The sequence below is a fragment of the Salvelinus alpinus genome, chromosome 4 (assembly GCF_045679555.1).
Source record: "Salvelinus alpinus chromosome 4, SLU_Salpinus.1, whole genome shotgun sequence".
Lineage (NCBI taxonomy): Eukaryota > Metazoa > Chordata > Actinopteri > Salmoniformes > Salmonidae > Salvelinus > Salvelinus alpinus.
The window spans coordinates 49157027-49184611 of record NC_092089.1 but is presented as its reverse complement, the minus strand read 5'-3'; the positions used below and the strand labels follow the sequence as shown (position 1 = coordinate 49184611).

Below are 27585 nucleotides of genomic sequence, written 5' to 3'. Positions count from 1 at the left end.
GCTAGTTCTACAGTATGAGTGCATGAGAGGAATACCAGCCATCCCTGCCCACTCCCCCAGCCATCCTACACCTCCCTCTCCTTCTCCTTGGCTTACTCACCCCCACCGCAGCACAGGAAAAGCAATGTTTGTGTGGCGGTATGTGTAAACCCGTGTGTGTCTTTCTGTCTGAGACCTGCACTAGTCTACCACCGGCCCCTTGGATAATTTCCATCACAAAGGGCTGGTGTGTGTCCATGGGACAGTTACGGCTGGAATTCCAGACGTCTCTCTCTATCGATCCCCCTTTCTCTGCTGTCATCGTGACCCACCAAGGTCTAGCCTTAGCCTACACCCAACCTGCATCCGTCACCCCTGTACCTACCCCTCAAGGTCCACCAGACGAGAGAAACGGAAGAGGAGAGAACCATGAACGCTCCAGCTTCTGAAAAGACAGCCCTAAACAAACATCTTCACTCATGCACCAATCCCATGAGCTGGCAGCACCTGAGAAAGGGTTCTGTTATTGTTTTTATCCCCCCCTGCGCTGGGGCTCTGAATGAACTGACACCCACTCATGTATGCCCATCATGACTCAATAGGAGGTGAATCATTCATACCACTGACACTCATTGATCAATGACACATTGGGGCAGTTTGGTTTTGGTGGTGGAGAGTACCAGAGAGAGGCTGAGGGGAAACTCCCATGGTTTACTTTCTGCCTGACTTCTTGAGTTGAGAGATGGAGATGGAAGTGTTGAATAGCGGTGATGAGGATGTGTATACTGAACAAAAATATGAACGCAACATGCAACAATTACAGTTCATTTAAGGAAATCAGTTATTTGAAATCAATTCATTAGGCCCTAATCTATGGATTTCACACTCCTGCCCAGTCCATCTGAATTTTTCCCCACAAAAAGTGCTTTATTACAGACAGAAATACCCCTCTGTTTCATCAGCTGTCCGGGTGGCTGGTTTCAGACGCTCACGCAGGTGATGAAGCTGGATGTGGAGGTCCTGGGCTGGCGTGGTTACACTTGGTCTGCAATTATGAGGCTGGTTGGACGTACTGCCAAATTCTCTAAAACTATGTTGGAGGCGGCTTATGGTAGAGAAATTAACGTTCAATTATCTGGCAACTGCTCTGGTGGATATTCCTGCAGTCAGCATGCTAATTGTGCGCTCCCTCAATTTGAGACATCTGTGGCTTTGTGTTGTGACACAACTGTACATTATAGAGTGGCCTGTTATTGTCCCCCAGCACAAGGTGCACCTGTGTAATGATCATGCTGTTTCAATCAACTTCTTGATATACCACATCTGTTAGGTGGATGGATTATTTTGGCAAAAGAGAAATGCTCACTAACAGGAATGTAAGCAAATTTGTGAAATCAGGTTTTTGTGTGCCTGGAACATTTCTGGTGTCTTTTTTTAATTTCAGCTCATGAAACATGAGACCAACACTTTACATGTTGCGTTTTTATATTTTTGTTCAGTATGGTTTAGGATGGAAAAACAATATACTGACTCCCCTCATCTGAACTCAGTTGTTAGACTGAGTGTTGCGCAATACTTAAGCTGCTCACATAGGCCAGCTGAATAACGTCATAGCAAATGTCTGGCTAAACCAGCACAAAGCTTCAAAAGGCGGGTTTCTTTCCCCCTTCACATCAGCTGCTCCTGATGTTGATGGGCAGGCCACGAGATGGCACTGGGATGAGTGTGGCACATCGGGCTGTTTTTAAAATAACTCGACATCCTGTGTCTGGGGGTGGCAATGTGTGTTACGTACCGCTGTGTACACACGCGTACACACGTCTGTGTGTTTGTTTCTGTTGGGTTAAAAAAAAATTATAGTGGAACCAAACCTTTTGTATTACCCCCCCATAGCATTCCTCGCTGTCTCTGTACTTTCTAAAGTGGTTCCTTCCAGTAGATTCTTTCAGCCGGTATCTCTATCTTCTTGACACACAGGTAACAAGTGACTTTACATGTGTTTTTATTTACCTAGGCAAGTCAGTTAAGAACAAATTCTTATTTACAATGACGGCCTAGGAACAGTGGGTTAACTGCCTTGTTCAGGGGCAAAACGACAGATTTTTACCTTGTCAGCTCAGGGATTCGAATCAGCAACCTTTTGGTTACTGGCCCAACACTCTAACCACTAGGCTACCTGCCGCCCCAGTTATACCTAACTTTTTATACCTAAAAGTGGCCACCTCAAAGCCGATTTTTAGCAATTTACTAATCTAAGCCTTTTCCTCAAAGAGCTGGTCTGTTGTAATTGAAGTTGAATGATTGTTCTCTATTTCCACCCCCCCCTCCTTCCATCTATAGGAGCCGTTGGAGCCCAGCCCCTGTTCACTGTGCCGCGGCGGCCTGGCTATGGCACCATGGGAAAGCCCATCAAGCTGCTGGCCAACTGCTTCCAGGTGGATATCCCAAAGATAGACGTCTACCTCTATGAGGTGGACATCAAGCCCGAGAAGTGCCCGCGCCGCGTCAACAGGTACGCCTAGAATAATGCCTTTCGCTAGGATCTCAAAATGTTTCACGTGGTTGAAGTTGACTAGAGGTAATTTAATGTGTGTATTCTACTTCTATTATATTTGATTTATTATTACTTTGAATAGTAATTATAGAGCCACATATGGGCAGTTAAAGAGCCGCATGCGCTACCAGAGCCACAAGTTGCAGACCATTGGACAAGTCTAAAAAGAGGTTAACTTGTTTTGGTCTTGTGTTCTGTAGGGAGGTGGTGGACTCCATGGTGCAGCACTTCAAGGTTACCATCTTTGGGGATCGTCGGCCAGTCTACGATGGGAAGAGGAGCTTGTACACTGCCAACCCGCTGCCTGTGGCAACCGCAGGGGTAAGATGGATGTCGACTGCCACACACACACACACACAGTTAAACCTACTAGCTGGCGCTCCTACGAGAGTAAGACTGAAAACACACACACACTCTCTCTCACGCTCCCACACTTCTTGATCTGTTAACGCACACACACAGGTGGATCTGGACGTCACTCTACCAGGTGAGGGGGGCAAGGACCGGCCCTTTAAGGTCTCGATCAAGTTTGTGTCCCTGGTGAGCTGGCACATGCTGCACGAGGTGCTAACGGGCCGCAGCGTGCCTGAGCCCCTGGAGCTGGACAAGCCCATCAGCACCAACCCAGTACACGCTGTGGATGTAGTGCTGCGACACCTGCCCTCCATGAAGTGAGTTGGACAGTCGCCGCCCAAGTGGTCATAATGGGGAATGTTATAACTTTGTGATTTACATTTACATTTAAGTCATTTAGCAGACGCTCTTATCCAGAGCGACTTACAAATGTTAATTATTTGATCAACAGGTTGCATGTATTTCTGAAAAGTTGAGCATTTATTCCTGGAAACCTCAGTGAACTGATTTTAAAAGCAAACGACGCAACTCTGCTACATGTTAATTTGGCTTTTGAGGCAGATTTATTTACTGGAGATGTAGGCCTAATAAATAAATAATAATACATTTCATTTGCTGGTGCGAGAGACTGATTTTTTTATTCCAAGATAATTTCCTAAAATTACAAATCAAGTACTGAATTTCAGTGACGACTCACTTCTTCTGCTTAGTGCCACATTGGAAATGAAACGCGTGAATGTAAGCTCTTGCAAAACAAGTGTGGTTGTTTTTACGGCATGACGATAATTCGGCAGGAAACCAGATGTATAGTCAGTCCTATGCCGTCATACCTGACTTCACTCAGAGCCTCCTCCACTCCTTCACTCAAAAGCAAAAACCCTCTCGTTTCGTTGATGTTCAGTGTCAACTGGAAAAATAGCTTGTTGTCAGACTGCCGTTGACCAAGATCCTGGTCCAGGTTGTGGATACTAATTTCCCCATTCTCTTATCTGTCTGTCCCCCTTCTATTCTCTCTCCTTATTTTGTCGCTCTTCTCTCCTCCCCCTCTCCAGGTACACCCCGGTGGGTCGCTCCTTCTTCTCAGCCCCAGAGGGCTACGACCATCCTCTGGGAGGGGGGAGAGAGGTGTGGTTTGGTTTCCACCAGTCTGTACGTCCCGCCATGTGGAAGATGATGCTCAATATTGACGGTGAGGACGGCGCACATCACGTTGCAACCAATCCTAACCTTAACCATTTAGGCGGATAAGGAGCCATATGGATCAGAGTAGGAGTTCTGATCTAGGATCAAGTCCCCCTGTCCATGTAATCTTATTCAATGTGATCTAAAGGGCTAAACTGGTGTTAGATCATCACTCCTACTCTGAGACGCTTTATGAATGCAGGCCCTGAACCTGTATCGGTGTTTGAGGCAACTTCTACCTAATATGGGAGGACTCCATTGTGGGTGTTGTGCCGCATGCTGGCAACAGGGTGGTTTAGAAAGAGGGTTCTGGTTATAGGTGGGTGGGCTGGCCGTAGGCTTTGTAGAAAGTGGATTTTGGGGGGGGGTGGCTCTTGCTTTGTGGAAACTGCCTAGGCTGTTGCTGTGGAGACGGAGGCACAGGGATCTGAAGGGCCCTGTGTGTTTGGGAGCTATTTTTGGTGGGCTGCTTTTGTTTTGTGGAGTGCCTGACTGTTCTCTCTGTCTTCGGGCCTCTCTCTCTCAGGCGGTTTTCCCGCTCTCCCTCTCTCGCAAATCATTTTGCTTCCTCTAGCCCCTCCCCCATTCGCCACCAAAGGGCAGAAAAGTCCAGCTGTCTGCAAATGATTCTTTTTCATTAGTTATTGTGTGTTCAAGGAATGAGGAGAATAGGCTCTAAAAGAGCGCGAAAGCAAATAGGCACCAATGATCTGTTTTTATATCTCACCAGGGGACATGTATATAATCACACACACACACATCCTAGCTGAAGATATAGCAACACTGAGAAAATGTACCGGTATATAAGCAACAAACAAAAATGTGCTCTATTTAAAACCCTTTCATTTTCACTCTCCCAAGAGTAATGTATCAGCACTATCGCAAACAGGCATCAAAACAAACATGAAATTGCTGATGTAATTTCCTGTTTATGGGGATAAGAACCCTACTGTCTCTGGGGAGAGTGACCGTGACCTGCACTCCCCATCATTTCTAATCGCATGTATGCTCCGGTCGTCAGCGTCGCTGTCAGACGTGGCCCTGACGTCACTGTGAAGTCAGCACAGTGTCAGTGCAGCATCTGTTTCCTCTCTTCTCATCTCTCCATTCAGGTGGAGAAAGCATTAGGGCCTTCATCTAACGGCACATAAAGCCAGAGGGATGTTGGATGTTCCTCCTAGGTTTTATTTCATGTTTGAGAGCCGTGTTGGCGTGTCCCTACCCTGAGGTACTTAGTGGTGTCCCTGGCTACAGGCCTTGAACTGCTGTACTTGGTTTGATTTGAGATATAGGCCTAAATAGCAAAAAAATTATGATGAATGACAAATGGCTGCTTCTGGTGTGATGTATTTGGCAGACCAAGATCAATTCACATTTTGCATCTACAGTAAAGAGTTAGGGAGATTACTCTCGGTTTTGGCAGGTATTGCCAGTGATTGGTAATTCTGAGTGAGTGTGATCGAGTGTTTGATGGCCCTGTCTGTCCTGCAGTTTCTGCCACGGCCTTCTATAAAGCCCAGCCTGTGATTCAGTTCATGTGTGAGGTCCTGGACATCCACAACATAGACGAGCAGCCCCGACCTCTCACAGACTCCCACCGGGTCAAGTTCACCAAAGAAATCAAAGGTAGTGTATTTTGTGCGTGCGTTTGTCTGTGTGCGTGAAAGAGGATGTAAACTAGGCTTTTGGGCGTGCCTCTGTACACACATTTGTGTCATTCCCACGTCCCGGAGGTCCTAAAAGCTGCCACTGTCCTGTCCAGGTCTGAAGGTAGAGGTGACACACTGTGGAACCATGCGGAGGAAGTACCGCGTTTGCAACGTAACTCGGCGGCCCGCCAGCCATCAAACGTGAGTCAAGAGAGCCCCAGAGGGACGGTGGGGTGGGACTAGAAGTAGATGAGGTTGGGTGGAGTGGAACTAAGGAGAGAGTGGGGTGTGGTGGGACTAGGAGAGGCCAGAGAGAGACTGGGAGATGCACATGGAGCCTGGGGTTTGTGTGGGGCGGGATGGGAGAGGAGCGTGCACTTGAATGTAGGATGACCTGTTCACAAGAATTCACCAGAACCACAAAATGTCTGAGTCAGATCCTTGTCTCGAGGTTAATGGGTGTTAGTCATCGTTGGCTAATATGCTATTACATGCAGCTGTTTATCTACTGCTGCTGCTGCTTTGCTTTCCAGCATCTACTGATGCTCAACATTTGAGAAGGATTTGTGAGGCCGTTTCTGTATCTTCACTGTATTGATCTTAACTAAAAATTGAAGACCACTTTAGCCGTTGATAACCTTAGTCTACGTAGACCCAGACTAGCCCCTCTTGCACAGCCGCCCCTTTCAATGTTAGTAAAGGTTGTTCTTAACGCTTGCCGTTCCATCTACCTGTTGTGGTCAGGTTCCCTCTGCAGCTGGAGAATGGTCAAACGGTGGAACGCACGGTGGCCCAGTACTTCAGAGAGAAGTACAGCCTGCAGCTCAAATATCCCCACCTGCCCTGCCTCCAGGTTGGTCAGGAGCAGAAACACACCTACCTGCCCCTGGAGGTGAGAAATATTCATTTCTTTGCCTGATTCACACTATAGGGCCGACCCAAACCGTACTGTGATGGCTCGGATATTGTCTTTTCACATTGTCCTTTTTAGCGTGGCTTCAGTTTGGCCAAATAGTGTGAATACAATGCTTTGCAATATACTCAATGCTTTGGTGCTGTGTCCCTGCAGGTGTGTAACATAGTAGCAGGGCAGCGCTGCATCAAGAAACTGACAGATAATCAGACGTCCACTATGATCAAAGCCACGGCTCGCTCTGCACCTGACAGACAGGAGGAGATCAGCCGGCTGGTGAGTCAGTGGCGCCGCCTGGTAGCATGAAATCTTATTTACTTTTATACAACGTGTCAGTCTAATCCTGGATGCTGATTGGTTAACCCCATTCCAGCCGGTGTCTATTCCACAAGTTAAAACCGGCTAAATCTATGAAGTTGAAATGCCGATTGACTCTGTTCCATCTGACTGCGCAATCCACGGTCTTGTCAGTTCAGCCAGGCAATTTATATACTAGATCTTCACTGTAAAAAGCATCTAGACATTATCTCCCATTTTTCTTTTAGACTAGCGTTTAGTTTTCAACAGCGAAGATTTTCAATAACCTTGCTGTCTGACATTTGCAACATTGTTTCAATATTGAAATTCGATTTCCAGTTGTACAATGGTAATGAATGCTATCGGGGTGGGTGAGACAGAGAGGCTGGCAACTTTTCTCAGCCAGTCGAAATCATTAATCAGCATCGTGTGCATGTGTGCGCACACAGTACCAGTCAAAAGTTTGGACACCTACTCATTCAAGGGTTTTTCTTTATTTTTACTATTTTCTTCATGATATGGAATCATGTAGTAACCACAAGTGTTAAACAAATCAAAATATGTTTGAGATTCTTCAAAGTAGCCACCCTTTGCCTTTGACAGCTTTGCACACTATTGGCATTCTCTCAACCAGCTTCATGAGGTAGTCACCTGCAATGCTTTTCCAACAGTCTTGAAGGAGTTCCCACATATGCTGAGCATTTGTTGGACTGCAGAGTGAAGGAAAAGCAGCCAACTTATCCCAAACCATCTCAATTGTTTTGAGGTCGGTGTGATTTGTGGAGGCCAGGTAATCTGTTGCAGCACTCCATTACTCTCCTCCTTGGTCAAATAGCCGTTACACAGCCTAGAGGTGTGTTGGGTCATTGTCCTGTTGAAAAACAAATGATAGTCCCACTAAGCGCAAACCAGATGGGATGGTGTATCGTTTCAGAATGCTGTGGTATGCATGCTGGTTAAGTGTGCTGTGAATTCTAAATAAATCATTGTCACCAGCAACGCACCATCACACCTCCTCCATGCTTCACGATGGGAACCACACATGTGGAGATAATCCGTTCACCTACTCTGCGTCTCACAAAGACACGGCGGTTGGAACCAAAAATCTCAAATTTGGACTCATCAGACCAAAAACATTTTCTGGATTGACTGACCTTCATGTCTTAAAGTAATGACGGACTGTCGTTTCTCTTTGCTTATTTGAACTGTTCTTGCCATAATATGGACTTGGTCTTTTACCAAATAGGGCTATCTTCTGTATACCACCCCTACCTTGTCACAACTGATTGGCTCAACGCATTAAAAAGGAAAGAAATTCCACATTCTTTTTAAAAGGCACACCTGTCAATTATAAATGCATTCCAGGTGACTACCTCATGAAGCTGTTTGAGAGAATGCCAAGAATGTGCGAAATTGTCATCAAGGAAAATGGTGGCTGCATTGAAGAATCAAATATAAAATCTATTTTGAATAATTTAACACTTTTTTTGGTTACTACATGATTCCTACATGTGTTGACTACATGTGTTATTTCATAGTTTTGATGTCTTCACTATTATTCTACAATGTAGAAAATAGTCAAATACAGAAAAACCCTTGAATGAGTAGGTGTGTCCAAACATTTGACTGGTACTGTATATGAGGAAATGTCAATAGAAAAACATAATGCAGCTGGTTTGCTGTATTTTGGCTACACTGTTTGACGTGACTGTGTTAGCCAAAGTTGGCTGGCTAGCTAGCAAGGGATAAAAATGTGGCCAGCCATCATGGCAACGGAACATTTAGAACAAACGACTGGGTTGCGTCCATAGATTTAGAACAAAAAGACTTAGCGACTGGGTGGCTGGCCACCGAACCGATAGAACGAATGACCAGCCGGGTTGGGTAGCAACCATAGATTTCTGTCGGGACTATATCTTGTGAAAGGATGAAATGGTATGAATAAGTTGATCTAAAGAAAGGTAATGAAAATGTCAATCATTATTTGAATATGTTGGTAATGCCCTCAACCGGTGTTTTGGAGGATGTGTTGGTACGGTTTGCCGAAACGTCTCAGAGTAGGAGAGCTAATCTAGGATCAGGTCCCCTGTCTTGTTCAGTTTAGCCTTTTAGATCATAAAGATCTTAGATCGGCACTCCTACTCTGAGACGCTTAATGAATACGGGCCCAGGTCAGTTTTAATTGAGGTCAGTGAAAGGCCAGGTCGGAGATGGTATTGTTGGCTAGTTGTCACCAGCACACTGCCTGGCCATGGTGTTTTCTGGAGGATGAGAGAGGCTAACACCGCTGCCATTAGACTCCATCAGATGGCATTTCATTCATGCTCTGCTTCGGTCACCTTATTAAATGGACTTCCGATCTCCCACCTGGGATTAAAACATACCTCTGGCTGATAGTACACTGCCAGAGACAAACTTCTAATTTAGATGCAGAGAAGCGTCAGTGAATAGTAACTGAATTATAGTGTGGGTGGAATAACTGAAATATGCCGAAGGATTGGACAAACCGAGGGGGAAGTTTGACAATGTTTTAAAGATGTCTAAGGTTATTTCAGGATGTTGCGTGTGATAGAATTCTGGGGAAAATGTGAACTAAAAACAATCTACAAACTTGTGAGTTGTCTCACCATCAAAACCTCCTCAAACCTGGGTCATATTCATTAGGGCATTCCGTACCAAATGAATGTGTTTTTATTTTTGGACAAGTTGAGTGTTTCTAATAGGAGTAGTTTGTTTTTTCTTCTGTTTTAGTGCATTGTGAATATGACACTACCTTCTGGATACCAACTTACCTCACCACCCTAAACACCCCTTTCTCTGTCTCTCTGTGTGTGTGACCCCTGCAGGTGCGTAGTGCCAACTACGAGGCTGACCCCTTTGTGCAGGAGTTCCAGTTCAAGGTGCGCGACGAGATGACCCACGTGACTGGGCGCGTGCTGCCCGCCCCCATGCTGCAATACGGCGGTAGGGTGAGCACAGAGCACTTTATGGTACCCTTCCTTTAAATCACGCTCCATACTCTGTTTGACACGCTACCTACCCTTGCTATATGAGGGAACTAACCCCCTTGCTTTGGTTTGATTTGATACGTTTGTCTTTCCCCTTTGTGAATCGTCTAGGAGTAGGTGTGCTGATCTAGGATCAGGTCCCCCTCTTCTTCATAGTGATTTCAAAGACAAAATTGATCCTAGTTCGGCACGCCTACTCTAGGACACTTTATGAATATAGGCTTGTCTGTGTGGATTAATATAAGCTAGTAGTCTTTGCTCAATGCTAACACGGCCACAGCATTTCTCATTTCTGCTTTTATTGAGAATGCATAGTACAGATCGTGATGACATAATATGCTATGACTCCATTTAGCTTCCTTTTGTGGTGTTTATGCTTTTAATTTTGTACATTTTTTTTGTAGCTCACTCACTTTGGTTTGCAATTTCACTTTTTGTGGTTTGTGAGAGTAGATGACACATTAGTGGGATTTTACTGAAAACAGTCAAATCAAATTTTAAGCCTTAATCCCAGACCCAGTTTTGCACTCAAACATTTTAAAGTGATTAGCACTGCCCAAGGAGAACTCCAATAAATCAGTTTTTCTGGATGAGGTCAGCCAAAACATTCTGGTTTCATTTTGTTAAGACACTCCAGGACCTGACTTGTTTTCATATTTCTACCTTGTCTGTAAGTTACTAAACCATGTACGTAAACAGCATATTTGGTGCATATTTTCATTTTTTTTTTAATCAAATTCAGATTTTTAACTATATAAACAAATTTTGTGAAGGCTAAATTTGGAGAATGCAGATGATTCTGAAGCTGGGAAATGAGTTGGCGTGTTGGAAGAGTCTGACTTTCAGGAAATAAATGGCCATTAAAGTGAAGTACAATGAATTTACCTTACCAATCGCAAAACACCTATTGAGACCTAATCACGATCTCTTCAAATGAAGTTACTACGTATACACTGCCTTTGGAAAGTGTTCAGACCCCTTGACCTTTTCCACATTTTGTACGTTATAGCCTTATTCTAAAATGTTTTAATTTGTTTGAGGAAAAACTATCTACACACACTACCCCATAGTGACAAAAGGAAAACAGGTTTTTAATTTTTTTTGCTAATTTATATATATATTTTTAAATCACATTTACATAAGTATTCAGACCCTTTACTAAGTACCTTGTTGAAGCACCTTTGGCAGTTATTACAGCCTCGAGTCTTCTTGGGTATGACGCTAAAAGCTTGGCACATCTGTATTTGGGGAGTTTCTCCCATTCTTCTCTGCAGATCCTCTCAAGCTCTGTCAGGTTGGATGGGGAGCGTTGCTGCACAGATATTTTCAGGTCTCCAGAGATGTTCGATCGGGTTCATGTTCGGCCTTTGGCTGGGCCACTCAAGGACATTCAGAGTCCTGATGCCACTCCTGCGTTCTCTTGGCTGTGTGCTTAGGGTCATTGTCCTGTTGGAAGGTGAACCTTCGCCCCAGTCTGAGGTCCTGAACCTGCTCAAGAGTGCTTTCATCAAGGATCTCTTTGTACTTTGCTCCGTTCATCTATCCCTCGATCCTGGCTAGTCTCGTAGTCCTTGCCGCTGAACAAGAACCCCACAGCATGATGCTGCCTTCACCGTACGGATAGTGCCAGGCTTCCTCCAGACGTGATGCTTGGCATTCTGTCCAAAGAGTTCAATCTTGGTTTCATCAGACCAGATAATCTTGTTTATCATGGTCTGAGTGTCTTTAGGTGCCTTTTGGCAAACGCCAAGCGGGCTGTCATGTGCCTTTTACTGAGGAGTGGCTTCCGTCTGGCCACTCAACCATAAAGGCCTGATTTGGTGGAATGCTGTAGAGATGGTTGTCTTTCTGGATGGTTCTCCCATCTCCACAGAGGAACTCTGGAGCTCTGTCAGAGTGACCATCAGGTTCTTGGTCACCTCCCTGACCAAGGCCTTTCTCCCCCGATTGCTCACTTTGGCCGGGTGGCTAGCTCTAGGAAGTGTCTTGGTGTTTGCGAACATCTTCCATTTAAAAAAAATGGAGGCCACTGTGTTCTTGAGGACCTTCAATGTTGCAGAAATAGTTTGGTACCCTTCCCCAGATCTGTGCCTCGACACAATCCTATCTTGAAGCTCTACGGACAATTCCTTTGACCTCATGGCTTGTTTTTTTTCTCTGACATGCACTGTCAACTGTGGGACTTTTTATATAGACAGGTATGTGCCTTTCCAAATCATGTCCAATCAATTGAATTTACCACAGGTGGACTGGACTCCAAGTTGTTGAAACATCTCAAGGATGATCAATGGAAGCATGATGCACCTGAGCTCAATTTCGAGTCTCATAGCAAAGGAGCTGAATACTTATGCAAATAAAGTATTTCTGTTATTTTTAATACATTAGCAAAAATGTCTAAAACCTGTTTTGTCATTATGGGCTATTGTGTCGATTGCTGAGGATTTGTTTTTAAATGTATACATTTTAGAATAAGGCTATAACGTAACAAAGTGGTAAAGTCAAGGGGTCTGAATACTTTCCGAAGGCACTGTAGTTTGTAATGGCCTTTTAAATGATTTAGAGTTAATTACATGTAGTGAGTTTTGAAATGATGTCCATTTTTGAATGTGGTTAAAATTCATGACATTTTGATGTTAGTACGATGATTAGACAAACAAAATAAAATATGTGTACATAGTTTTGGACATTTTTTTACTCTTTGAAAGTACTAATATTAAAGACCCAAATATATAGATGCAAAAAAATGTAATTTCAGCCTGTGGTGCCTTGACTTAAAGGGTTAATGTAAAGGTTAGGAGCAGTATATTTTTGCCACTTTCATTGTTGAAATGCTCAAATATTCGTACAACATTTTCAGGACATTTTGAAGCAGTTTTGGGGGGGGGGGACATTTTAAAACACAGCACCTGTCTTTCAGTCTATATGTGTGTGTGTGTGTGTTTTTAAATTGGACTATGTACCCATAAAGTGTTGGTGTCTACATGCAATTTTGTGTCATTTCTACATGTGTGCCTGCATGACTTTCTGAAGTGTCTGCATGTCCTACTCTATTGGGTGTATGTGGTTACTGTGCACTTTTTTCTATCCTCGTAGGGACCTGAAATCCCCAAATGTCCCCAATGGGGACATTTCCCACATCCCCATGATGACAAATGCTATTTTATGCTGTTTCGGCTTACAATTAGGGTTAGGGAAAATAGGATTTTTAATGGAAATACATTTTTAGTTCCCCACAAGGATAGAAAAACAAGTGTGTGTTTGCGCAAAAGTGTGTGTGTGTGTGTACACGCAGCAGATCAACCGTACTACACTGTGATTTCAGAACCGGACAGTGGCCACCCCAAGTCACGGGGTGTGGGACATGAGGGGCAAACAGTTCCACACGGGAGTAGAGATCAAGATGTGGGCCATCGCATGTTTCGCCACACAGAGGCAGTGTCGCGAGGAGATCCTCAAGTAAGAACCAACCAGTCTTATCTGTTTCACCCACTTACTATGTGTACAACTGGGTTATGCTCGTTAGGGCACACCGTGGCAAAATGTTCAACGGTAGTCCTGCCCTGTTTCAGTACATTTTCTTCCATTTGGTGCCTAATAAACATAACCCCCCTATTCATTAACCAGCTTCTCACATAGCCACAGGGATATATGGAAAGGAATCCCTCCCTGCTACGGATGTGTTGTTGGAGGTGGCCTTCCAGATAAGAAAGTGATCCTTGTGTAATTAGTTTGTCCTCTACGCCTCCGATACAACCTTGTTAGAATTTACACAGCCACTCTCAAGGATGACATTACTAAACCACTCCCTAACCAACCAGATTATATTTAGGTCTTTACAACCTTCCTTTTTTCCCTCCTCCCCCTCCCTCATTTCTCCATTACTGTCTCTTCCTCCCTCATTCCTCTTTCCCTCCTTAATTCCTCCATCCGTTACCCACCTCCTTCTATAGGGGTTTCACAGACCAGCTGCGTAAGATCTCCAAGGATGCTGGGATGCCCATCCAAGGCCAGCCATGTTTCTGTAAATACGCCCAGGGAGCCGACAGTGTGGAGCCCATGTTCAGGCACCTGAAGAACACCTACTCTGGACTGCAGCTCATCATCGTCATCCTGCCCGGAAAGACTCCCGTCTACGGTAGGCGGCACCCGTAGACATACATATTCACATGATGTTCATTGGAATCAATCAAATGTATTCATAAAGCCCTTCTTACTTCAGCTGATGTCACAAAGTGCTGAACAGAAACCCAGCCTAATACCCCAAACAGCGCAGGTGTAGAAGCACGGTGGCTAGGGAAAAACTCCCTAGAAAGGCTGGGACCTAGGAAGAAACCTAGAGGAACCAGGCTGTGAGGGGTGGCCAGTCCTCTTCTGGCTGTGCCGAGGTAGACTCTTTGCGTTCACCTTCACACTCCTGGGCCAGACAACACTCAATCATAGGACCTACTGAAGAGATGACTCTTCAATAAAGACTTAAAGGTCGAGACCGAGTCTGCATATCTCACATGGATAGGCAGACCATTCCATGAAAATTGAGCTCTATAGGAGAAAGCCCTGCCTCCAGCTGTTTGCTTAGAAAATCTAGGGACAGTAAGGAGGCCTGCGTCTTGTGACCGTAGCGTACGTGTAGGTATGTACGGCAGGAACAAATCGGAAAGATGGGTAGGAGCAAGCACATGTAATGCTTTGTAGGTTAGCAGTAAAACCTTAATCAGCCCGAGCCTTAACAGGAAGCCAAAGTAGAGGCTAGCACTGGTCCTAAAACGGAGCCTTGAGGAACACTGAAATTTACAGTCACCTTATCCATGCTGATTTCACTGTCTAACATTTTCTGTATCTATATAATAGTTCTACCAAAGCATCTGCTATTCTTTGAAACTCTTGTGTTGCTGAAGCAGCTTTGATAAGGGATGTGTACTGTTGTATGTTACCAGACAGATGTACACTCTGTTATCTATCAATACCTTCCCTTTAAAGCATAGGTGGTACTTTACTCTTTACTTCACTAATCTGACTGACTGTTAATTGCACACTTGATTGATCACTGCCTCTTACTGGTCCTGTGTAGCGGAGGTGAAGAGAGTGGGAGATACTCTCCTAGGAATGGCCACTCAGTGTGTCCAGGTGAAGAACGTGGTGAAGACGTCCCCCCAGACCCTCTCTAACCTCTGCCTCAAGATCAATGTCAAGCTGGGGGGAATCAACAATATCCTGGTGCCTCACCAACGGTACGTGGCCACCGTGGCTGGAGGATAGAAGGACTGGAATGACCATACAAATATTTTTAATCAGCTGAAGAAAGCACATTTTCTTTAGGAAATGTACGTACCTTTTCTAATTTAGGCATACTTATCTTCCATTAGAAGTGTGCACCACTTCGTTTTGAGACGTGAAGTGGGGCATCCGTTTAAACTGTAAATTAACTTTGTTAGGCCTTAGAACTTACTACAATATCCATATCTGTTTCAAATACTGTATGTAAGAGAATGTTTTATTTTTTTGTACACACAAATTACATCAATAGCAATCTCCCAATCAAGTGTCCTCCAATTTATGATTCACATAATGTACTAAACTCTTAATCATATTAGAGACCCTTTGTTTGAACTCTGTCCTCATTGGTCCTTCCCTCTTCCTCCACCCAGACCCTCAGTATTCCAGCAGCCAATCATCTTCCTGGGGGCGGACGTTACACACCCCCCTGCTGGAGACGGGAAGAAGCCCTCCATCGCTGCAGTGAGTTCACTTAACTCCTATTGGCCTATACCAGGGATTCTTGAACTCATTTAGCCCAGGGGCCAAATTTTATATCTTTTTTACTATTCCAACCATGGGCTACATTTACTAAGATAACCGCAGGCTGCATTTAAATAGGCTCGCGGAGCCGCATCTGGCCTGCGAACTACATGTTTGAGACTTCTGTGGCCTGGTCTATACTGTATCGCCAATGCATTCAAGTTCATAATGTTTGTGCAGAGCTATTCAATTTGCGCAGCGCTGGTGTTTGTGTGTCTCACACACACACTCTCTCTGTCCCACCCTGTTTCTCTCTATACATCTCCAGGTGGTCGGCAGTATGGACGCCCACCCCAGCAGGTACTGTGCCACAGTGAGGGTCCAGAGGCCCAGGCAGGAGGTGATCCAGGATCTGGCCTCTATGGTCCGAGAACTGCTGATCCAGTTCTACAAGTCGACCCGCTACAAGCCCACCAGGATCATCTTCTACAGGGACGGAGTGTCAGAGGGCCAGTTCAGACAGGTGAGCAAAGGCCAAGTGACTATCCTGGGGGGAAAAATGAAAGTCGCTCTCCGCCTCCAGAACTTCAGAAACTAGAGGGTCAAAGGTTGCAAGTCAAATGTTGCGTGCCTCTTTAATTAAACTGATAAAGTTAGGTAGATGTCCTATCTGTCTAAGTAAACCATTGATGCCCATCATGAAGATCCACTAAGAGGACATTAGAATAACATGCATGGCTGTGACCAAAACATGAAGACGCTTATTTCCCCGTCACATTGTCAGACGTTGGTAAAAGGGTGCAATGTCGAGGCCTATATCATCTACCTCACCTGGTGCGATCTAGAAAAACTGCTCAGAGCCGAGATGGTGGACATTCAAAGTCATATCGTCAGTAATGGATTTTTTAACCCCGTTTTATCCCTCTGCCCACCCCAGGTGCTATACTACGAGCTGCTGGCCATCCGCGAGGCCTGCATTGGCCTAGAGAAGGAGTACCAGCCCGGCATCACCTACATCGTGGTCCAAAAACGCCACCACACCCGCCTCTTCTGTGCCGATCGCAACGAAAGGGTGAACTCTTTACTTCCGGCCACCCTCCCAGCTACCTTAGGGTCATTCTGACATGATACTCATGCCTGAGTCACACTATAGGGCCGAATCCCACCCAAACTGTGCTGGCTCTTACATTTTCTTCTAGCACTGTTCCAACAACTTTAGTAGATGCGTAACCAGGCCAGCTCACTACAGCTTGGTTCAACTCTGTTTGGCACAGCAGTGTGAAAAGCCCTTTTATAGATTAGGGGGGGGGGGGGAACTGTGTGTTTTGAGTTGGTCCGTGTTCTTTATTACCCCCTAGTTTATTAAGCGCTCTAAATGGTTGTCCTAATTATCCAATTACTCTGTTGTCAATGGGCCTGCTCTCCCTCACCCTTGGTAATTATATTCCATTATAGCATTAGGCCTGATGTGAATTGACGGACCTGGAGTGCCATTTGAGGCCTGGGAGAGCAGGGCTTTTTGGCGTTTATCACCTTGTTTACAAGTGAAGTGCACTTTGACAGACAGGGAGAAATAAATTTTGTCATTATTCTGGTCATTTGTAGATTACGTCATTCAGAACTGTGGAGATAGGGCGGCTCACAATTGTCCCGGCGTCGTTAGGGTTTGGCCGGGGTAGGCCGTCATTGTAAATAAGTATTTGTTCATAACTGACTTGCCTAGTTAAATAAAACATTTAAACACTCTACACCTCCCGCCGTTCGATGGACGTGTGTGTGTGTGAAGTTTGGTGTTGAAGTAGAACAGGACAGATGGAAGGATGTTTTTAACATTTGCCAGTTTATTTATAATAACACCAAATCGACGACAACTCTTCGTTCAGGTTGGACGTAGTGGAAACATTCCTGCTGGCACCACGGTGGACACGGACATCACGCACCCCTACGAGTTTGACTTTTACCTCTGCAGTCACGCTGGAATACAGGTACTGCAGCATTCACCATCTGTTCATCTAGCCTGCTTCCTCACTGCACTTTACTCCCAGGAAATGACTTTATGAATTCTCAGGAAATATGCCTGCATTTTAGAATTTAAACACACTTTATTCATACTGTTTTGGTTTTTGGTAGGTGAACAGTTCTTTACTGAAACTAAGCTACCAAATACTCTATGGTTTTCAAGATGAAGAAAATTTGACTAAATTTGTAAATAAGTAGGCCTATAGTTAATTCTAAAACCCAATTGTCCCGAATTTTAGTTGAAAGCCATTGTCTTTCTACATCAGTTTTTATACCACATCTCTATTAAATCCCCAAATTGAGGCTGTGTAGTATCTGTAACGTCTGCTGTCTACTGTCCCCAGGGCACCAGTCGGCCCTCCCACTACCACGTCCTGTGGGACGACAACTGCTTCACGGCCGACGAGTTCCAGCTGCTCACCTACCAGCTGTGCCACACCTACGTGCGCTGTACCCGCTCCGTCTCCATCCCTGCGCCAGCCTACTACGCCCACCTGGTGGCCTTCCGTGCTCGCTACCATCTGGTGGACAAGGAGCACGACAGGTGATTGGCAGGGATGGGGGGTGGGGGTTACTCTATCACTGCACAAAACAGTCTGGTTTAGTCTTTCTGCAAGCTTCGCCTCTGTTGTGCTCAATTCTACGTTTCATATTTCCTATCTATTTTGGGCGAGATGTACAGTATTGCAGTACTATTTTTTGTGTGTGTTCTACTGCCCCAAGGCAGCGCTAGATATTATACTGCCCCAAGGCAGCGCTAGATATTATACTGCCCCAAGGCAGCGCTAGATATTATACTGCCCCAAGGCAGCGCTAGATATTATACTGCCCCAGAAAGCAGCGCTAGATATTAATACTGCCCCAGACGGCAGCGCTAGATATTAATACTGCCCCAGACGGCAGCGCTAGATATTATACTGCCCCAGACGGCAGCGCTAGATATTATACTGCCCGAGACGGCAGCGCTAGATATTATACTGCCCGAGACGGCAGCGCTAGATATTATACTGACCGAGACGGCAGCGCTAGATATTATACTGACCGAGACGGCAGCGCTAGATATTATACTGACCGAGACGGCAGCGCTAGATATTATACTGACCGAGACGGCAGCGCTAGATATTATACTGACCCAGACGGCAGCGCTAGATATTATACTGACCCAGACGGCAGCGCTAGATATTATACTGACCCAGACGGCAGCGCTAGATATTATACTGACCCAGACGGCAGCGCTAGATATTATACTGACCCAGACGGCAGCGCTAGATATTATACTGACCCAGACGGCAGCGCTAGATATTATACTGACCCAGACGGCAGCGCTAGATATTATACTGACCCAGACGGCAGCGCTAGATATTATACTGACCCAGACGGCAGCGCTAGATATTATACTGACCCAGACGGCAGCGCTAGATATTATACTGACCCAGACGGCAGCGCTAGATATTATACTGACCCAGACGGCAGCGCTAGATATTATACTGACCCAGACGGCAGCGCTAGATATTATACTGACCCAGACGGCAGCGCTAGATATTATACTGACCCAGACGGCAGCGCTAGATATTATACTGACCCAGACGGCAGCGCTAGATATTATACTGACCCAGAAGGCAGCGCTAGATATTATACTGACCCAGACGGTGCCCCAGAAGGCAGCGCTAGATATTATACTGACCCAGACGGCAGCGCTAGATATTATACTGACCCGGAAAGCTAGCTTGTTCTGTAAAAGAATTTAGCTTCAAATAAGTGTGTGTATTATAGTTGACTTGTCTTTCTGATCCATTCATGTATGTCTCTGTCCTGATGAATCTCTTCTTCCAGTGCGGAGGGCAGCCATGTCTCTGGTCAGAGTAACGGTCGGGACCCCCAGGCTCTGGCCAAGGCGGTGCAGATTCACCACGACACGCTGAGGACCATGTACTTCGCCTGAGCACCACCCCACACCACCACCACCGCACTTAAAACACACACACACCCCCTGCCTGCCAGTCAAGGAGGGTTGCAGCCCCCCACAACCAATCAATCCGGACCTGACACTGTGTAGCGGAGGGGTGGGGGAAGCCCCCCGCAATGGACTGAGGATGCAGACAGACGATGCTTTAAAACAAGAAACGAAGAACTTGGCACTATTATGCAATATTAAACCAGCCCGCTGCTTTTCCTGTCCTGGGCACCCTAACTCCGCCCCCACCTCCTCCAGGCCCTCCCTCCTTTTCTCTGGTCATGAAGGGGATCTGTGGTTTTGATTCCGGATGTGTATGGTCGACGTTGCAGAATTCATTCCCTTTCGTCATCATGCCTTTTACCTCAACTCAGTTTAACGGCAGCACTTTCTGCCCTTTTTCGTTTGTTAGTTCTGTTTTGACTTTTCTTTATCAAAGGTTGAGGAGAGAAGAAGAAAAAGATGAGGAGTTTGAAGGGTGGATCTTGATCTGTGCAGAACTATCACGGCGCACCAGCTTGCCACTTATTTTCCTCTCCTTTCCTCTCCATCTTTTTTTTTGCCAATGGTGACTTATCAAAAGTGTGAACGTGTCAATGGACACTGTGTACAAGGAGACAACACAAGCTCTTATTTTGAGCACAGTGCCACCTGGAGTCTGAACGGTGTAAATGCTCTCTTCAAAAGTCCCAACCTGTCTGGGGAATAAGCTATGATGCTAATCATATGATTTCTTACTCGTTATCATTTGACTTGAACCAATAAGTGATGTGCGTATACAGTGGCACACATCCATAGAGGGTAATACAATGATATCAAACCCTAGGTCAGTCCCAGTCCCCTATGACATAGGTCTAATGTGCTGTCACATCAACATTGCAATGCAATTGAATTTTCTTTCCTGTACATCATGTTTGATATTTAAGATGCTTGTTATTTTTTTTTACCATTCTTTCCAGTATTTATTAGTACGCTCAAGATATAGTAATTTAATGAGACGAGCATTTATTTCTGCATTCTTTCATTCTATCTGCTCTCTTGCATTTTAATTTTGTTGTGTAAGATCCTAAATTGAATGACAGATCATGTTGCTTTCCTCTAGTGCAATAATATTTTAGCTGAGGGAAGGAAGCATCTTCAATCTAGAGGATACGACTTGAATGTCTGGAAGTCTGTAGCGGAGAGTTACGAGAATGTTCTAGAACCCAGATCTCTTACGAGAGCACTTACCCCGTTGCTCCTCTTTATGAAGGGAGTATCGGGGGGTTCAGAGGTCTAAGGGTTGTGCGTTATGAGTTAGAAATCAAGTGCCTGGTTTTGGAAATGAACGGTTAAATTGAGGTTGTACGGATGGATTATGACGTGGCGGTCCTAGCTTTCAAAATGTATTCGAACAAGGAAATTAAAGGGCAAAGTTTAGCTGGAGAAGTTGACTTCAAGCTACATTTTGCCTCATTTTTGACAGAAGTTGCATCACATTGAAATCATTGCGATAGAAAATATATAATGTGTGTGTGAGTTTCTCCTATCGTCTTTGCCTAATAGCAGCGGTATTTTAGCAGATCAAGTCGTGCTGCACTCTGCCTCTATCCTCATCAGACATGGATCTAGCTGCTTTATCTACATGTACTCAAGGTGACTAAGAATCGAGGCATGCCTCAGTCATGAGCAGCAGGAGAGCGAAGCTGACAAATTCATTTTCCCATATAACTGACCATCCAAACCAAATAGTAGCTAGCTGTCTTCTAGAGTCAACAGTTCGATGAATCTTGGAAGTCCGGGAGACTGAGCGAGTGACTTGTGTGGTCGCTGCTTAGCTCCTATGTGCTCTGTGACATGAGGCATGCCTAGTGGTGTTCAAAAGAGAGACAATTATCTGCACTAAAATAAGTGTGTGTTGGACCGAACACATGCCTCTGGTGCTGGGGGGGGGGGGATTACCGTTGGGAGGTTTACCGTAGTAATCCTCCCAATGAAGTAGACGAGAGGGTCTGTGTTATGTGGGGCACTGTAGGGATTTCTCGTCCTAACTGTTAGTGGAAACGGTTGCCGTTTGAGAATCTCTTGTTTTGACGGTACAATGATACAGTTCTCAAGGCAAGGTCTGCCCCAATAGGTGAACGGTAGTGAGGGCCAATGGTAGAATCCTGTGTCCCCCCTATAGTTGCGTTTGACTGCCTTCCCAACTCTAGCCTTCCCCTGGCTGGAAGCCAATGAGTTTGAGCCTTCATGATCTTCACTAGTGTCCAAAAAGCCTTTTTCAAAAGCCAGATTGGAAGAAGTAACTTATATATGTACATTTCACATTATTGTAATGCACACACCACTTATTTTTGCTAACAAAAAATCAAACCTATGTAGTTGTTTAGTTATTCATCATTAAATGGTAATAAAATATGGCAGAGTTTTTGATAATGCAATAGACTGTTGACTCGTGGCAATGTATAACATTATTTGTGTATTTTGGCGTGCGTACAGTGGCGGTAGCTCTATTTCGACATGTAACGTGTGTCTGGGTTGTTATACTGTTATGGATCGGGATGTGGTGGACTTCTATAAGTAAGAGGTGCTTGTATTTCTGTCACTCTTGGCAGCTGTTGACAGCTCCTCCCTGTTGTCAAAGAATACAAATAAATCATCAGACTTTTTTTCTTAAGAGCATAAGAGCATTGTTCTGATCGTCTTTCTCAGGCGAGGGGAGAGCGGGAGAAACCGGGGCTTGTCAAAGTGTTGTAGACCCACCTTTAAAAAGATGTAGTTGATTAAAGAATGAGATGATTACCTTGACTGGTCATCTTGAACGTTTAGTACCAATGTGGCCCGCAGTGTTTTAGGTTAAGCCTTGTGGGTTATGAGGCCCCTTAAAGGCCAAGTTGCTTTTCTCCTCTCTCCTAGCGCAACCACGGGCACTTCTTGTGCTCAGAAATACAAAGCCTTAAGGCCTCCAGTAAGTCTGCAATGTGACAAAGTATATAATCTAATTTAGTTTTTTCCACTTTCTCCTTACTTTTGATTCCCGTTGCCAGAGGACTACATTCCATAGCCTGTAGATCTGCCATCAGATTCCCCTGAGACCTAAGTGGAGAAAATATGGAAGACTAGAGGACAGAAGAAGTTAAGTTTGCTCTGTAAATGTATGATCCAATGGTGTCTTGGATCAGTTTGTTAGTGTTGTGCTTGGTTGGTAAAGATTAGTTTTTTTTTGTTAGATGGGTTTTTTGTGCATGTGGCTGGTTCTGGTGTATGTAAAGTGAGAAGTAGGGCTAAATGACATTTGAGGGAGGTGGTGTGTATGGATCAGTACATGGTTTAGCAAGCGACAAGCGTAGTTATCATCCAAGACATGATGATGAACGTCAAGGACTGTATAGAACATTCTGATTTTCCTGGGCAAAAGAACACATGTTTACATATAGCAGATGTGTTTGCCTAACATCCTTACGTTACAATTCGCTAAATCGTCAACAGTAACGTTTTTCAGATGTTCGTTTGTATGTTAAGCATTTTTTTGTTGTTGCATAGTTTATAGATATTTATGAGCAAGGCCTTTCTAGTTCTTAAACATCACCCCAGAGTTTGCTATACTCTATGGAAAAGTAGCTATGTGTGTTCATTCCATTGCCTGTGACGCACAGATATACTGGATTTTGAGTTGTATGTTCTTTTCGGTGCGGAAGGTAAATCTGGCAGAGTGAAGAAGTCCACAGAAAGTGCCTTTCTTTATGGTGGTGCTGTAAAACAAAAGTCAAATGGCAAATGAAAAAGACGTCATCTCATTTTCTTTTGAAAAAAAAAAGATGCATTGCAATGCAGAAACACATGCGTTTATGCACAGTGTACACACACACACACACACACACATATATATATATATATGCACGCATACCAAGATGCAGACACGCAGTCTGTTTTATTAAAGACGGAGTATATGATTGTGGTTGAGCGTTCACTTAGTGGTGCATTTTGAGTTTGGACCAATCGACTCGGTTGGTTGGTACAGTGGAACTTGCGTTGACAAGCGAGTTCATAGTTAAAACCGGTGTGTGTGTGTGACAGCCTGGTCCACGAATGACGAACATAGCACAGCACTTTATAGACTGCCACTCTCACTCGGACACAAAGCCACAAGGTTTTCTGTCTTTGTTCCTCCTCCAATCCCCGCCTCCCAGATACAGTGGAGTGTCGAGGACTTTTTATTATGTGCTTGAGGAGATTTTCCTCCTCTGGGAAAGGGAATTGGATTACGACACCAAACGAAACGGTTGCTATCGCTACTAAGTGGTCATTTAAAGGTGTGCCTCCAACTCATGTGACTCCGCTGATGATGACTGTCAGCCTGCGTTTTGTGGTTTCTCCTTAATCTGAAACCACAAACGGTTTTGAAGTGTTCCAAAGTAAGGCATCCATATTAGGATGTCGGCAGTTGTCTGGCCCATGGCATTCTCTCATCCTTGTGCAATGCCTCGCCCTGCCATGTGTCTGTCTTGTACCTAATGGAAGGATAGTGGGCCTACTTTCATTGGGGTTTTGGGGCAGTTCGGGTGTGGAATAAGACTCTGTATGAGTCATTTCGGGTACCCGTCAGTCCAGGGGGGGTGATACCTTTTACAAGAGATTAAAAAACAATGCGCCTCACTTACCTTTTGTATGCTGCATACGTTATACTACATGAGAGGAAAAACTGCAAATATTGCTTTGGTTATTACAGTATAATGCTTGATTAATACCTGATTATGATATTCTCATAACTGTTTTAGAGACGGAAGTATAACTAAGATATTCTCTTGTTTATTTTTTTTTTTGTCTTAACACTTATCTGACTTGAGCCGAACATTTTATTTTGTCGTCCTATTTAAATATTGTTCTTATTAATATGTATATGAAATATATATTGCAAAATATTTTATGCTGTATTTATGGAGTGCATAAACGAGCAGCTAGCTAGAGTCTCCGCAACATTGGCAGCATGGTGGAGGTGGAGCTAGGGGACGAGGCCTTAAACCCCCCCCCCTCCATGTTGAAGCCTTATCCTCCCCAAACACGCAAGCACAGCAACGTGGTGGTGGGCGGACAGAGGGGCACAGTTGAGCAGGGGCATCTGTTTTAAATTGGGTATTAATTGTAGACCCCTGCGTTTTAGCTTTCTGTTTGGTTCCTCGTGAAGGGAAGAGGCCTTCTCATATGTCCTCATCACCTTCTTGTACTCTCTAGTCCCTCTCTCCTCCCCGGTTCTCTCCTCCCATCCTGATGAGCACACTCCCACCCACCACTCCCACACGTTGCATCTCATCTCTGTAGGGGTAGGGAACCTTCAGTGAACCACACGGACTGAGCTGAGCCTTGTTAAACCTGACTTCCTCATCCAGAGCTGCTAATATGTTAGCCATGTAAACTCCTCTGGCCTGGTGGAGTACAGGTGGGTGAAAATAGAGGAGAGAAAAGGAGGGATGGATGGTGCTAAGGCAGAGGATGTTAGGTGTGGCTTCTGTCCTTTCATGTCTCCTCTGTGGAGTTTTTTTCCTTGTGCCAGAGACTTTTACACAGTAAGGAGTAGAGACTAAAGTCCCATTCCACTCGAAAATGCAAGCCTCCGCCTTAAGTGTGTTCTTACTTCGTTGTTGGGCTTTAATTACAACTACAGAATGCCTGAGTTGAGTACAAAAAAAGGCCCAACTCCATAATGGCATCCTCGTGTTTCTTTTCAAACCACTAACAGTGCTACAGTAGTTGGTGAGCCCCAACGTACAAAAGTGTATGTTTCCCCACGTGTATGGATGTAAGAACAGGAGCCCGAGGGTTCTGTGTGCTGTACTTAGACTTGTACCTGTGTAACGAATCAAGGTGTTGTAATAATGAGTTGCTGTTCTGTTTGCCCACTGTCCGTTAGTCGTTCCCACCTCACTCTAGGGTCAGAGGCATGGAGCTTTGAAGGGGTCGTCAACCCTGTTCAGAACTTCAATAGGCTTTTTCTACCTATTACCCACAGACAAATCCTTTAAGACATGTTGACTCCATTTCGCTATCTGTTTGATGTGCAAGCAGACGCTGCTTGCTTTCAGTCCATTCGCAGTCCATGTTAAGATTTTGAAATAACGTTTGCTCGAGATTATCGGATGCTGTTTTCCCAGTGTTAAACTGGTTAGAAGACCGATCTCGTCAGTGGCCAAGGATGCTGGACTTTTTAAAATGTTTTCCTATATGTTTCATCGGTATCTTGAGGTTATTTTGTATTTGACGTGCGGTCGGTTTGTGTCCTTACTTTTTAATTGAATGTCAGTCAGGATTGTGTGCTGTGATACTATTTTGAGTCCTGAGGCACCAGCACCAGCTGAGTTCCATGCCTCTGGCTTTGTTTCAGTCTCTGTCTCTGTGTGTCTCTACTCTGTATGTTTCAAACTCTCTGTTGTACCAACAGGTCTTTTATATTTTAGTTTTAAATGTCTTTGTTTTGTAATTCTCTTTTAGGCCTTTAGTGTTGCTTTGCTTAAGTTTGAAGTGTATCTTTCACGAATACTTGCAATAAAAAGCTTTGCTTTCAAACCTTTCGCGTTATGATATTTGTTTCTAGACCGCGCACGCACGCGTGATCACACACACACACACACACACCCACCCCTCTTTAATTTATGGTGGAGTATAAATAAAATAATCCGGCTATTTGGCTATACCGCTGTAGTCACTAGCCAGTTCTATTGAAGGTGGGTTCAGTGCAGATGTAACGTTACTAAATGATTATGATGTCATTGCACCGTGTTCTAATTTTATTGTTCTATTATTCTTCTGATTTTCTGTTGCACCAGACAGTTGCCTGTAGTCTAGACCCATTGTGCTATTAGTCTCTTCATTTCAAGGAATGTAAAGAAGTAGTCTCGAAGTAGAAGTCAGAACATCTTTTTTGGTAAGTAACTCCTGTATAGTGTGGCAAAGGGAGTGTATATTACTGGAAACGGTCTAAGTTTTACTAGTAAACGACTAGAATTTTGGTAACTTTCAAGGAGTATATGGAATTTGATCATGACAGCTAGTGGCATTTTTGGGTACTTCAGATTATCACAAGTGTCTAATCTCTGGAACTCTGTGTGGCTTTATCACATGTAAAATATGTTATCTAATAAGGATGTAAAATATAACTTTGAATGACAATGGTATAAAACAGGAACCCTAAATATAAACCAATTTAGTGAATTAATGAGGGTTTCACCGTGAGATATCCTTCTATTTTTTTACACTTTTTACGTTGTCAATATGTGTTATGAAAATGTTTTGTGGCAGTATTTGGAAGAGTTGCAGAGTTGATTGTAAATAATGCCATTGTGTACTAGTTGCTTTTTTTCATTAATTTGGTAATTTTCTCATAAACCATATGGTTTATCCACTTGAAGCTCATGGCAAATATAGACACAGAGAGATATATATATATATATATATATATATATATATATATATATACATACATACATGCATACATAAACACACTCAAGCAAACATAAGTACGTCGACAACCCCTTCAAATTAGTGGATTTGGCTATTTGCTGACCCTGTATAAAATCAAGCACACAGCCATGCAATCTCCATAGACAAACATTGGCAGTAGAATGGCCCGTGCTGAAGAGCTCAGTGACTTTCAATGAGGCACAGTCATAGGATGCCGCCTTTCCAACAGGTCAGTTCATCAAATTTCTGCTCTGCTAGAAGTGCCGTGGTCAACTGTAAGTGCTGTTATTGTGAAGTGGAAATGTCTAGGAACAACAACGGCTCAGCCGCGAAGTAGTAAACCACACAAGAACGGGACCTCCGAGTGCTGAAGCCTTGGTCCTTGTCCTTGGTTGCAACACTCACTAGCGAGTTCCAAACTACCTCTGGAAGTAACGCCAGCACTAGAACTGTTTGAAGGGAGCTTCATAAAATGGGTTTCTGTGGCCGAGCAGCCGCACACAAGC

At 44.4% G+C, this 27585-nt stretch overlaps 1 protein-coding gene across 3 annotated transcripts in view; it reads left to right on the top strand.

Moving 5' to 3' along the window:
- LOC139573850 (protein argonaute-3-like) overlaps window positions 1-26185 on the top strand; it is a 36253-nt gene extending 10068 nt beyond the window's left edge. The window contains exons 1-19 of one of the 3 annotated variants that reach the window (XM_071397776.1): window positions 1862-1956; window positions 2320-2491; window positions 2734-2854; window positions 2996-3204; window positions 3940-4076; window positions 5561-5695; window positions 5832-5919; window positions 6463-6610; window positions 6788-6907; window positions 9775-9918; window positions 13259-13392; window positions 13887-14071; window positions 15005-15164; window positions 15582-15672; window positions 16001-16195; window positions 16610-16744; window positions 17556-17657; window positions 18036-18235; window positions 19525-26185. In XM_071397776.1, coding sequence (XP_071253877.1) covers window positions 2376-2491; window positions 2734-2854; window positions 2996-3204; window positions 3940-4076; window positions 5561-5695; window positions 5832-5919; window positions 6463-6610; window positions 6788-6907; window positions 9775-9918; window positions 13259-13392; window positions 13887-14071; window positions 15005-15164; window positions 15582-15672; window positions 16001-16195; window positions 16610-16744; window positions 17556-17657; window positions 18036-18235; window positions 19525-19633 — 2529 coding nt within the window. In that variant the 5' untranslated portion in view covers window positions 1862-1956; window positions 2320-2375 and the 3' untranslated portion in view covers window positions 19634-26185. Of the gene's footprint in view, window positions 1-1861; window positions 1957-2319; window positions 2492-2733; window positions 2855-2995; window positions 3205-3939; window positions 4077-5560; window positions 5696-5831; window positions 5920-6462; window positions 6611-6787; window positions 6908-9774; window positions 9919-13258; window positions 13393-13886; window positions 14072-15004; window positions 15165-15581; window positions 15673-16000; window positions 16196-16609; window positions 16745-17555; window positions 17658-18035; window positions 18236-19524 lie in introns of those variants that run through there. The other 2 variants (XM_071397775.1, XM_071397774.1) reach the window with 2 other exon arrangements.
- Window positions 26186-27585: the final 1400 nt, after the last annotated feature.